The sequence below is a fragment of the Rhinatrema bivittatum genome, unplaced genomic scaffold, assembly GCF_901001135.1.
Source record: "Rhinatrema bivittatum unplaced genomic scaffold, aRhiBiv1.1, whole genome shotgun sequence".
NCBI classification, from domain to species: domain Eukaryota; kingdom Metazoa; phylum Chordata; class Amphibia; order Gymnophiona; family Rhinatrematidae; genus Rhinatrema; species Rhinatrema bivittatum.
The window spans coordinates 9,231-22,692 of NW_021820852.1; the positions used below are offsets into that span (position 1 = coordinate 9,231).

Here is a 13,462-nt window from a genome sequence, read left to right on the forward strand (position 1 = left end):
CCTCCTGCATGAAAAGATGGGACGGAATAGCCCCCGGGATGGGAAGCAACGTCAGGATCTGTGGGGCCCTTACAGGACGTGGCACCAGACAAAGACGGGGGATGAGCCGTCAACCAGTCCCTCTTTACCTTATTTCTAGGTGAACAGTCCTTGTATCAGGTGTTTATCCAGACTGACTATCATGGTTATGTATCTTGTTTATATTATGCTTTGATCACACATGGGGGGGGGGGCAGAAAGAGTGGGGGGGTGGGGGAGGAGGACGGTTCTATAAACTCACGATGTACCTATGACAACTCTTTATGTTCCATTGTGTTGATGATCTGTTGTCTTTGGTGGTTGTTCATTATAGCTCTATACACTGTTGCCATTATGTACATTCAATAAAAATTTCAATACAAAAAAAAAAAATATATATATGTTGCGTTTTACATATGCGTTCCAAAACGAATGCAAACCCCTAAAAATTAGTATGGTCTGGGAAGAAGCCTAGAATAGTCCTTTGTTGGTTGAAAAAACCTTTGTCCCAAGGGAGGATGGACTTGCCAGATATGGAATTTTATTCTTTGGCTAGTTTGAGTGACTAATAATTCTGCTTTTACGTATATCGATTGTGATAAGGCCATGATGACTGACTTAGATCTGAGATATGTATTGCATGCGATATCAAACCGCCTACCTCCAGGGTTGGCAAGCTTTATGCTGGTGGTTCCGATGCGTTGGGCTTGGAGGAAGCTCACTGCACTTAAGGTGGATAAGTAGTTGTTCACCGCTTCTGCTAATTCAGGGGAATCTGGATTTTTTTGCCTGGCTCCCAATCTAGATATTTTTTTTTATATTGGAAAAGCCCAAGGTATTATACAGATTCAACATGATTTGGTAGAGGACGGTATGCTATTAAGTTCTCAAGTAACGAGTCAATTTGCTCTAAGACTGTTTGTTTTTTTTTCTGTTTACAGTTATGTTATGTATGGTCGTTGAAACAAGACAATATGAACATGAATATTGAATCTATTGAGAGAAGTTTTCATAGGAACATACAAAGCTTTCTCTCTCCCTTATTCATAAGAAGTTGCAAAAATGAACTACAGGTTCTTGGGTTGGTGGTTCGTGGAGCAGGTGGTCCGAAAAGAGCAATTTCTCTCTCTCTCAAGGGACTTTACTTGCTTGTTTCAGAAATGTGAAAAAAAAAAATCTCCAATATGTACCTTAGAGATACAATTTCAATTTTTCCACAGGGCCTATGTTTCTGTTGCCTTCAAGGCACCTATCTCTGTCGGAAACCTGTTTAAAATCTTTGAAAGAGAAAGATGCACAAACTCGTGCATTTTGGGCATGTCCTATGATCTTGGACTGCTCCATTCCCCCTTAGCCAGAATTGGTGCTTTATGGAGTAGAACTGTTCAACTATGTGAGAAAAGAAGGGGATAGACTTCTGGTTAAAAAAAAAAAGCTGCTGATACAGCGACAAACCTTTATTGATATGGAGAGAGGGTTGTTCACCCTCCGTTTGGCAGTGGCATAATGCTGTGCATGATATGTTTATGGAATCAATGGCAGTCCATACATCTCTCAAATCCTAGGAAAACCTTTCTGGACGTTCTCGGGCAAGTTTCAAAGTTAGATTTTGCATACTTTGTAGTTTCTTATGGGTATGTACTTCCATACCGATACCTTAGAGTTACTGAACCCTTAAGTGTATTTGGCTAAACATTTGTAGGGTGGGTTAATAAAAGCGACAAATAATTGGGATCTGGATGTACCAGAACAAAGGCATCTAGATCTATTTGTTAGGGTTGGATTTGGAGGTTTTTTAAAAGGGAAAGAATTGGGCAACTGTCATAAGTGAGAAGAATGGGCTTGTCTAGATTTAAAAAGGCTTTGTTGTCTTTGTAGTTGCTGCTTATCTGACTTGTATTTTCATTTCGGGCATTGTTTGAAGCATTCTGTTGTCTTAAGAAAGATGTTGACACTAACGACAATTCATGGATTCTGGCGCTGTCCCTATTTCTGGTTTGAGAGGATCCCAGGCATCATAACTGCTCTTGTTGCTATCTCTCCTCTTTCCCCAAGATTACAAGGTTATTCCTGCTCATTCTTTCATGAGACGCCTTTGATTTTTTTTTTCCCCTGTCTGTTTTTGGGAAACCTGCATCTTTCTGGATATGTACAGCCCAGGAGGAAATTCACAATCTCTCCTCACAATGCTTTGTATCCAGATGGTTCCAATCTAAACCAGTGCAGAGCTGAGATCCCGCCATCCTGTGCCTGCTTCTCCTGCACATCCTACTCTACTCTGAGGCAGACGGGGTGGGCTCAGAGCCCCAGGGTTGAACGCAGGGGCTGCCAGCTGTATCCTTCACCGGGGAGGATGGGAGGCTGTCCTCCAAGAGCAGAAGTGGCCAGACAGCTCCTCTCACGGGTGATGAATCCCTGGACAGAGGAAGCAGGGGGAAGGAGGTGCAGGAATTTGTCCTCCTGGACTGGGGCAGTCCTACTGCTTCTCCTGCCCCCCTGGCCATACAGCCTTCAGGGAGCAGAGAGTTTCCCCACACGGAAACTGGAATTGGTCAGTCAAGTTTTCTGTTTTATACTCACTTCTTCACCTTTATTCTTTTTCTAACATTTTTCGTTTTATTTCTCTCTTCTTGCTTTTCTTAAAATTCTGCTTGCTCTTCTCTCTGATTAGAGGCTTTTTTTTTGTCCTGACAATTTATACATGTGCTGCAAAAGTAATACAGAAAGTGGTAAAAGAATTACAAAGTCAGAGAGGCCAGGAACAAGGACAATTCCTAGGTTCTGGTGCTGGTCCATATTGTCTCTGGTCAGCTTCTTTCTCATGGTAGGGTCCCATGTATTTTTTGCTGCTCTATCTGCTGTTTCTCCTTTCCTCCAAAGATTATAAAGTTTTGCTTGCTCCCTAGGTGAGAAGTCTGATTTTTCTCAACTTGGGAAATGTGCATATCTATCTCTGTATTTTGCATAGGATGAAATGCATTCGTTTCTATTTCTCTGTTGCGTTGCATACAGAGTCTGGCCTCTGGGGTTTCCAGGTCAGCTTCAGTCTGCATATTCCTGTTTCTAGTTTGTGCTCCCTTATTCTGTATTTGGTCAGGGTCCACGTTCTGCAAGTTTGAGAGAGGTGAGGAATTCTACTCATGTAATTCTTTTAGGGGTCTGTAGCAGTCCAACGTATTCTGTTTTTTTGCAGTAGGAGGTGTATTGGTATTCTAGGGGTCCGTGTAAGATCTGCAGTGCTGCCTTTCCATAGGTAGAGTTGTTACTGGAAGGTTACTTTCCCATTTAGCTGAATATAAAGTTGCAGACCTGGGTTCTGAATTAGATTGAAATCATTTCGAAAAACCAGTTCATACTTCTCCTCCCCCCCCCCCCCCCCCCCCCATTTGTATGAGATTCTCAACAGCACCAGTCTGTGCAATAACTTAAAATCTTTAGCATAGATGGCTGGGTGCCACATGTTGATCCTGGCTAACATGCGGGGGAGCTTATAAGAGGTTTGTCATCGGTATAACTCCCTTTCTCTAGGCTCTCCCTGTACCAGGCAAGGGGCCCGCTTTGGGTTCTGCAAATTAGGTGAAACTGACTACAGACTCATCAGGATTTTTCCACTGGGGGTCAGCATAATGCAGTAAGACCCAAGGAGATCCTGCACGGTCAAAAGAAAAACTCACAAAATGTGAGGTTCCGTTTACTGGAAAATAGTAAAATGATAGGAAAGAAAATAATTGGTTCCAAATTTTTGAATGTTCCAAATGTACAGTTCACAGTTCAGATGAGAAAACAGAAATGTAAAGATTGAATAGTAAAAGCAGATTCTAGCAGCTCCTTCTGTTTCCCTTTGTCTCTAAGACATCCCAGAATAATTTAGGCTTTGCATGTCCCAATTACACATTCCTTGGGTACCAGAAAGCGAGACAGTCCTTCATGGTTTGTTCCACTCTTTCTCCCTTGTGTTGGACACCTACAGTGTCCTTTATCAACCAATTAGCTCCTTGCTATGAATTAGTAGTTCCTCGCTAGAAATTCCTTGATAAAGATTTTGCAGAGGGATTGAGCTTTAATCCTGTGGTGGAAAAAAACCAGGGGAAACATCCCCCACTCCCAAAAATAAGAAAATGTGGGGAATGGGTCTCCTTCGTGTCTGGGAAAGGACAAGCAGCCTTGCCACTGGAGAAAATAAGTTGAAATAATGGTTTCCAAACAGGCAGCACGCTTGCTAGATTTCTCCAAGGCGCTGAATGAGACTCTCCTAGTGTCTTATAGCGATGCCTTTAGAGATATCAGAAAAGGGATCTGCCATGGGAGGGAGGGAGGGAGGGGTGAACCATATCAATCACTTGCCACTAATGTGCTCCCCTTTTATTTAAAATATTTTATATACCGCAAATACACACGTGCAAATTCTACCTCTTCTATGGTGGAATCTAGTGGCCTTTAGTTACATCTGGAAAGCATTTCTGATGGTGAACTTGGTGGAAAACAGATGAACAGCATCAGTATTGGCTGTTTGAAGAAGAGTAGTACAACTGTGCTTTGGATGTGCAAGGTATGTTGGATCTTGTATTTTTCTGCTTCATTAGATGGAATACGCATTTCTCAATTGCTCATATTGACTTCCTAGGGTCGGGCACAGGGACTGATTACATGATTCTTGTAATGCTGCAACGGTTTCTGGCAGTTTGAATTCAGTGATACCAAGCTTCGGCAACTGTGAGCTGTCTGGGCTGCAGACAATTTATTTCCCCAGTGTTGCCAGGGGAAATAAATGGTTGCAGATGATGTAACAAGAATGGTGATACATGCCTTCCTCGTATGTCAGGAAGGTGATTGCAACAGGAAAGCTGCTGGAGAGGGTCTACTCTGCTTCAGGTCTCCTCTGATTCAATGCGTTCTTTAATTCCCCGGCAGTATGCCTCCCATCATGCATCCCGTGTAGCTATTTCCACTCTGCCAAGATGTAACAGGTGAGGACAGGTGATGGGAGGATTGGCAGGTGCAATCTCGCTTGTCTCAGACCCCACTGTTTGTCCCTTGGTTTCAGTCTTCTACACTAACTGTAGCTTCTTCTAGTTCATTTCAGGACTGGCCAAACTCTTTGTGCAGGCATTCAACATCAGTTGTCTTATGGATCACCCATGTCCCAGTTGCATGTCATAGGTGTGCTGGCATAGAGGCTCCAGCTGTGTATCATTGGCTTATCAAGCCATGGTTGGCAGAGTCGAGAGCAAGGTAGTGCATATTTGTCTGGAGGGGCCAAGACATAGGCCAACACTGATATAATTGATGGAGAAGACAGGTTGGCAGGACTTGAGATTCACGAGGTCACGACAGACCTTCCTAGCAAAGAGCAGCCACAGTACAATAGGGCCAAATGAATAAAGGTTTTGGTGGACATATCCCAGGCTTCGTTTGTGCCAGACAGGGTTGGTCTATGCTGCTGTCCTTAAGAACTGAACCCAGTCCTGGCGAGGCCTGTGAGCTACCAACTGGGAAGTCTGAAGTCTGGTCTAATGCTTTGGTGGTCGGAGGGTAAGTATCCCTTGGCTAGTCATTTCTCGTTTTCTGGTTGGCATTGCTAGTTAAAGCCCCACTGACCCTGGCACTGTGCTGCAGTTCAAATGATGACCCATGCTACGGAAGTACATCCTCAGAAAGCCTGCTGGGCAGACTAGATGGACCATTTCGGACTTTTTCTGCCATCATTACTATGTTACAATGTAACCCCATTTAGCGACTTGGGAAAACAAGTGCACGTCTTGGAGACTCCGAAAATGATAGGTAAAGAAAGAAATACAATGGATTTTTGCAGGTATATTGAATCACTTCAGAGAGGCTGATCATGGAGGGAGTTTGTTTCACTGTATTGAGAAGACCAGAATTTGAATTATTTGTTTGCAGGGTGAGTAGAAAGGGGGAAGCACCCTAACTGCTCTGCCCCCATTATGAGGGGGGGTTTCTGTGGACATGGAGCTTGTTTCCAGAACTGGAGGTGTAGGATTTCTACAGGATCTGTCCCATTCTGTATATTTTTGGGTTAATGATAGCCTCTTGGCCGTTGATTGAATAATACTATCAATCTCCAAAACCCTCATCTTCTGGAACAGTTGTCTGCAGTCTATCAACCTCCCCCTCGCCAGCCTCAACTTAATACTCAACACAGCCAAAACTGAGCTCCTGCTTATCGCACAGGATGACAATGACCTTGCGATCAATAACCTCCACCACCCATGTGAGAGACCTCTGTGTAATTCTGGACAACCATCTGAATCTAAAAAAATTTGTCAACACCACAAAAGAATGTTTCTACAAACTACAAATACTAAAAAAGCTGAAACCCCTCCTACACCTTCACGACTTCCGCAAGGTACTCCAAGCCATCATATTCTCAAAAATAGACCACTGCAATTCCCTCCTCCTCTGCATCCCCGCTAATACCACCAGACCACTTCAGATGCTAAAGAACACCGCTGCAAGGATCCTGACTGATACCAGCAGAGGAGAGCATGTTACCCCCATTCTTAAGAATTTACACTGGCTCCCCATTAAATTCAGAATCCTTCTCAAAGCCCTAACTATGATACACAAGACCATTCACAGTCAGACCTCTCTTGTGCTAAATATCCCACTTCAGCATCACACGTCCTCCAGACCAATCAGACCAGCGTACAAAGGTACCCTGTATGCTCCTCCTGCCAAGTCCTCTCTAAGGAAATGCACCTTCTCCACAGCTGGTCCCGCCCAATGGAACGCTCTTCCCCCAGATCTTCGCCAGGAACCCTGCCTGCTGACTTTCAAGAAAAAGCTTAAGACGTGGCTTTTCAAACAAGCGTTTCCCTAAAGAACTGATGCTTCTCACTGACCCTAATTGCCACCTGACACTGGCCTGTACGTTACCGATTCTATCGGTTGCCCAGTACTTGCCAGAATATTGGATTACCCCTAGCACCACCCTACATTGATACTCAGCCTCCTGTCATAGACTGTTCTTAAGCAACATGTTGTAATTGGTCCATAGCACCTTGTATCCCTTCATCACCTTCCCCTTACTCCCGCTCGCATCCTCTTTAGCACCAAGCCTAATCAAACATTAGCATTTCTTCATCAGGGCATTTGGCATCATATTAACCGAACCGTTTGTTTTTCATATGTAGCCATTCACTTCATACTCCCGCATCTGTTCCTTCTACAGTTATTATTGTCCTTTCTACAGTTTTTTCTACAGTTACTCAATGGTTATTGATTATGTGTTGGGTTTTTTTTAACCACTTATACCTATTCATGACTATCCATTGTTTGATGTAACCCTTGTTCGATGTAATTCTAACCTTGGTTCTATGTATACCGATGTGATATCTATTTTCATGATCGTCAGTATAGAAAAAAAGTTTAAATAGTTTTACTGGGGTTGTAGGAGGTTTTTGTTGCATATTGGGCTCTTAGCTTTTTCTTGTGTCTTTATGAGCAATTTTAAAACTCCCAGATGCCCTTCCTAGCAGGCCAGGATATGTATAGTGTAAGCTGTCCTCTACTTCTTGGTGCCTACGGCAACACGATTCTGAGGATGAAGGATGGTCAAAGTCCACCACATCTCTTGACCTTTCCAGCCCCACCCTGTGGACATCTGATCCCTCTAGCCCAGCGGGCAGCAGTATCAGCGGTAAGTTGAGTGAGTGGCAGACACATACTGAGGGTCTCTGCCTCCCATGCCCCCTCCCCATGTTCCTTGTAGTAAAGTTTGCAATCACAGTCACACTAATACACACCCAGAAAAGAAATGAACTGACAGATTACTGTGAGCTGCCTAGGAGGGAAAAGCATCCCTGCCTGAAGCCAGGCTGTCAAGAGTTTCCCTGTATGGTACTGCAAGCAAACAAAAACAGCCCCTGATAAAGAATGAGAGAGTGTGATCTAAATTTTCTAGATTCCTCCAAAATTTCTAAATTTTCCCTGCACAGTGTAAAACAAAATTAAAAAAAAAAAAATCAGATACACATTTCCCAAAAATTGCACCAGAAAATCAAATAAGAACATAAGAAATTGCCATGCTGGGTCAGACCAAGGGTCAATCAAACCCAGGATCCTGTTTCCAACAGTGGCCAATCCAGGTCACAAGAACCTGCAATTACCCAAACACCAAGAAGATCCCAGGCTACTGATGCAATTAATAGCAGTGGCTATTCCCTAAGTAAACTTGATTAATAGCCGTTAATGGACTTCTCCTCCAAGAACTTATCCAACCCTTTTTTAAACACAGCTACACTAACTGCACTAACCACATCCTCTGGCAACAAATTCCAGAGCTTTATTGTGCGTTGAGTGAAAAACAATTTTCTACGATTAGTCTTAAATGTGCTACTTGCTAACTTCATGAAATGCCCCCTAGTCCTATTTCAAAGTGTAAATAAGTCACATCTACACATTCAAGGCCTTTCATGATCTTAAAGACCTCTATCATATCCCCCTTCAGCCGTCTCTTCTCCAAGCTGAACAGTCCTAACCTCTTCAGCCTTTCCTCATAGAGGAGCTGTTCCATCCCCTTTATCATTTTGGTTGCCCTTCTCTGTACCTTCTCCATCGCAACTATATATTTTTTGAGATGCAGTGACCAGAATTGTACACAGTATTCAAGGTGCGGTCCCACAATGGAGCGATACAGAGGCATTATGACATTTTCCATTTTATTAACCATTCCCTTTCTAATAATTCCTAACATTGTTTGCTTTTTTGACTGCTGCAGCACACTGAGCTGATGATTTCAAAGTATTATCCACTATGATGCCTAGATCTTTTTCCTGGGTGGTAGCTCATAATATGGAACCTAACATTGTGTAACTACAGCAAGGGTTATTTTTCCCTATATCCACATTAAATTTCATCTGCCATTTAGATGCCCAATCTTCCAGTCTTGCAAGGTCCTCCTGTAATGTATCACAGTCCGCTTGTGATTTAACTACTCGGAATAATTTTGTATCATCCGCAAATTTAATAACTTCACTCGTTGTATTCCTTTCCAAATCATTTATATATATATCTTGAAAAGCACCGGTCCAAGTACAGATCCCTGAGGCACTCCACTGTTTACCTTTTTCCACTAAGAAAATTGACCATTTAATCCTACTCTCTGTTTCCTGTCTTTTAACCAGTTTGTAATCCACGAAAGGACATCGCCTCCTATCCCATGACTTTTTAGTTTTTGTAGAAGCCTCTCATGAGGGACTTTGTCAAATGCCTTCTGAAAATCCAAATACACTACATCTAAGGGTTCACCTTTATCCACATGTTTATTAACCCCTTCAAAAAAATGAAGCGGATTTGTTAGGCAAGACTTCCCTTGGGTAAATCCATGTTGACTGTGTTCCATTAAATCATGTCTTTCTATATGCTCTACGATTTTGATCTTGAGAATAGTTTCCACTATTTTTCCCGGCATGGAAGTCAGGCTCACTGGTCTATAGTTACCCGAATAGCCCCTGGAGCCTTTTTTAAATATTGGGGATACATTAGCCATCCTCCAGTCTTCAGGTACAATGGATGATTTTAATGAAAGGTTACAAATTGTAGCTAATAGATCAAAAATTTCATTTTTTAGTTCCTTCAGTACCCTAGGATGCATACCATCCGGTCCAGGTGATTTGTTACTCTTTAGTTTGTCAATCTGGCCTACTACATCTTCCAGGTTCACAGTGATTTCATTGTTTGTCTGACTCATCACCCCTGAAAACCATCTCCAGAACTGGTATCTCCCCAACATCCTCATTAGTAAACACGGAAGCAAAGAATTCATTTAGACTTTCTGCAATGGCCTTATCTTCCCTAAGAGCCCCTTTAACTCCTTGGTCATCTAATGGTCCAACCGGCTCCTTCACAGGTTTCTTGCTTCGGATATATTTTAAAAAGTTTTTATTATGAGTTTTTGCCTCTATGGCCAACTTCATTTCAAATTCTCTCTTCTCCTGTCTTATCAATGTTTTACATTTAAGTTGACAATGCTTATGTTTTGTTCTATTTTCTTCAGATGGATCCTTCTTCCAGTTTTTGAAGGATTTATTTGGCTAAAATAGCCTCTTTCACCTCATCTTTTAACCATGATGGTAATCATTTTGCCTTCTTTCCACCTTTCTTAATGTGTGGAATACATATGGACTGTGCCTCTAGGATTGTATTTTTAAACAATGTCCAAGCCTGTTGAACACTTTTAACCTTTGCAGCTGCACCTTTCAGTTTTTTTTTTCTATTTTCCTCATTTTATCAAAGTTACCCTTTTGAAAGTTTAGTGTTAGAGCTGCAGATTTACTTATTGTCCTCCTTCCAGTTATTAGTTTAAATTTGATCATGTTATGATCACTATTGCCAAGTGGCCCCACCACCATTACCTCTCTCACCAAATCCTGCGTTCCACTAAGAATTAAATCTAAAATAGCTCCCTCTCTTGTTGGTTCCTGAACCAATTGCTCCATGAAGCAGTCATTTATTACATCCAGGAACTTTGTCTCTAGCAAGTCCTGATGTTACATTTACCCACTCAATATTGGGGTAATTGAAATCTCCCATTATTGCACTGCCAAATTGGTTTGCTTCCCTGATTTCTCTTAGCATTTCATCATCTGCCTGACCATTTTGTCCAGGTGGATGGTAGTATACTCATATCACTATACTCTTACCCAACACACATGGGATTGCTCCCATATAGATTCTACTGAGCAATTAGTCTCTTGTATGATCTTTATCCTGTTGGATTCTATGCCCTCCCAGACATAAAGTGCCACACCCCCACCAGTTGAACCTCCCTATCATTGTGATATAATTTGTACCCTGATATAGCACTGACCCATTGGTTATCTTCCTTCCACCAAGGCTCTGTATGCCAATTATGTCAATCTCATCATTTGCTGCTATACACTCTTAACTCTCCCATCTTACTTCTTAGACTTCTGGCATTGGCATACAGACATTTCAAAGTGTGTTCTTTGTTTGTATTAACAACCTGCTTTTCAGCTGTTTGGGATAATTCGGAAATCATTAGCTTTGGTGATTTTTTTACATATAGGCACATGGACTATGTTTGCTTTTATTGGACCCTCTCTGTTGGGATGCCCTAACTCTCCTTTTTCATTAGTATCCTTCAAGGATACATTTCTCTGAACCATGCCCTGCTGAGTGACTGTCTGCTTTCCCCCTTGTTCTAGTTTAAAAGCTGCGCTATCTCCTTTATAAAGGTTAGCGCCAGCAGTCTGGTTCCACCCTGGTTAAGGGGGAGCCTGTCTTTTCGGAAGAGACTCCCCCCTTCCCCAAAAGGTTCCCCAGTTCCTTACAAAACTGAAACCTCTTCCTTGCACCGTCTCATCCACGCATTGAGACTCCGGAGCTCTGCCTGCCTCTGGGGACCTGCACGTGGAACAGGGAGTATTTCAGAGAATGCCACCCTGGATGTTCTGGTTTCAGCTTCCTACCTGAAATCCTAAATTTGGCTTCCAGAACCTCTCTCCCACATTTTCCTATATCGTTGGTGCCCACATGTACCACGACAGCCGGCTCCTCCCCAGCACTGTCTATAATCCTATCCAGGAATCATAAGCAAGCGTGGATCAGTTTCTTGCTCAGCTATGTATGCCTAAGTGGCGGGGTGGGTTGGCCCTACCGAACTTTGTCTATTACTGGACCGCTCGGATGGTGTGTGTCAAGGGCTGGGCTGGCCACAGTGATGCCCCGTGGGTGGGGTTAGAGCATATACAATTAGAGGGTGGTTCCCTTATGTCGCCATTTCTTCCTGATCCCTCCCCAGTGAGATGTAGAGCCAGCAGGAGCCATCCTATTCTTTCACATACACTTAAGGTATGCTCTCGGGCCCTTCACTTTCTTCAGGTTTCGGGTGGGAAGATGTTGCCTCTCCCACCGATTTATGGGAATAACCTGTATTTCAGGGTATACTTTCTCCTCTGAGTTTGATATGGAGAGGCCTGGGTCTATGTACGATCATGCGACTCTGGGATGAAGATGGTCTCCAATTTTTTGAGGACTTATGCGAGGAGCATGACTTACCTGGCATATGTGGATTCACTACCTGCGGTTGCATGAAGTTCTGGCCCTTCACCTAGATATTTCCTCACCCTGGGGAGCGTTGTACAAAACGGAGAGAGGTACTTGAGGGATCCTGACACCTCTGCTAAAGGAATAATGGCCATTTATTGGGCATACTACAGTGTTTGTCTGAGATGACATCTCAAAAATTAATATCTAATGGAATTCTGATTTGGGAACTGCTTATGATCCTAAGGTTTGGAAACCTATTTGGTTCGATGCCTTTTGCAGCTCTGTCTGTATTAAATGGGTTGAACTTATGGTTCAATTTTTGCATCATACATACAGAACAACTCTTTCTTATAGCTAAATCCACTGGGATGCTGCCGCTAGCTGTTGGTGGGGCTGCGGTGAGTTAGGTATGTACCTGCATATGTGGTGGCGCTGTCAGTGTGTGTCTGTTTTGGGGTCAAGTAAAGCAGGAAATTGATGACATTTTGGGTATTTCTATTGGTATTATTCCTGCACTTGGTCTTCTAGGTCGATGGGTGGGTTCGGTGATTCCCTGCAAGTATAGGCCACTAGTGGGCCAGGTTTTGGTTACTGCCTGGTTCACCATTGCTACTTTTTGGAAGACTAGCCCTGGGATGCACCGCTGGCAGGACCAGGTTCGAACAATAGCTGACATTGAGCATTTATGCTTTGCTCTACGAAATGAAAGCTGTAAATATCCCCTGGCTCGGGGATGGGTGGGTGTGCCAGTGGACTGTACTGTCTTCATTTGAGTCTGAAGCACTTCATATATTCTGCCTTTCATTCTTGTGTTAAATAAAAAGTTGAAAAAAAAAAAAGAAGAGATCTTCAATAAGCAACTTAGGCAATTCTTCAAGAACTTATCATTTGGAGATGATCTTGCCAGGTCTGTACACCATGTTTTTGAATTCTACATAGCAAGGTGCTCTTATCTTTTATCCTGCTGTTTTTTATAACAAGCTGCAATTTTTATTTTTAATGCAAGGGGCTTTTCATTAGTTTTCATGATTTGTTTTATTTCAGTATATATTTGCCTATTTAAAAAATAGGATGATAGTGTTACATCTAATTGAGAGCTTTATTGCTCTGTGGTGCACTGAAGTCTTCTATATTTGTATAAATATTATTGGGGTTCCTTTTTGTATTCTGTTGGGAGGAGAGGAATGTCCACACTGCTTTATCAACCCGGCAAAATCTTCCCAAGTGGCTACAGTACTATGGGACTGTCTCTACCCCTGCCCTGCCCTCTGACCCCAATTTCTCTAGCTGTATCTTCTCTATCATCCTCACCTGGTTCCTGTCTGCCTCTCTGCACTTAGAGTAAGTTGTATTTCTCCTCCAAGGCCTAGACCTCCAAGGGAGTCAGACCCCCTCCTTCCAGTGTATGAGT

General features: G+C 42.8%; 1 protein-coding gene across 1 annotated transcript in view; it reads left to right on the forward strand.

Moving 5' to 3' along the window:
- The first annotated feature begins 2,425 nt into the window (after positions 1-2,425).
- The window catches only part of LOC115082223 (matrix metalloproteinase-23-like), a 44,076-nt gene continuing 33,039 nt past the window's right edge, over positions 2,426-13,462 (forward strand). The window contains exon 1 of the mRNA XM_029586478.1: positions 2,426-2,569. Coding sequence (XP_029442338.1) covers positions 2,426-2,569 — 144 coding nt within the window. The remainder of the gene's footprint in view (positions 2,570-13,462) is intronic.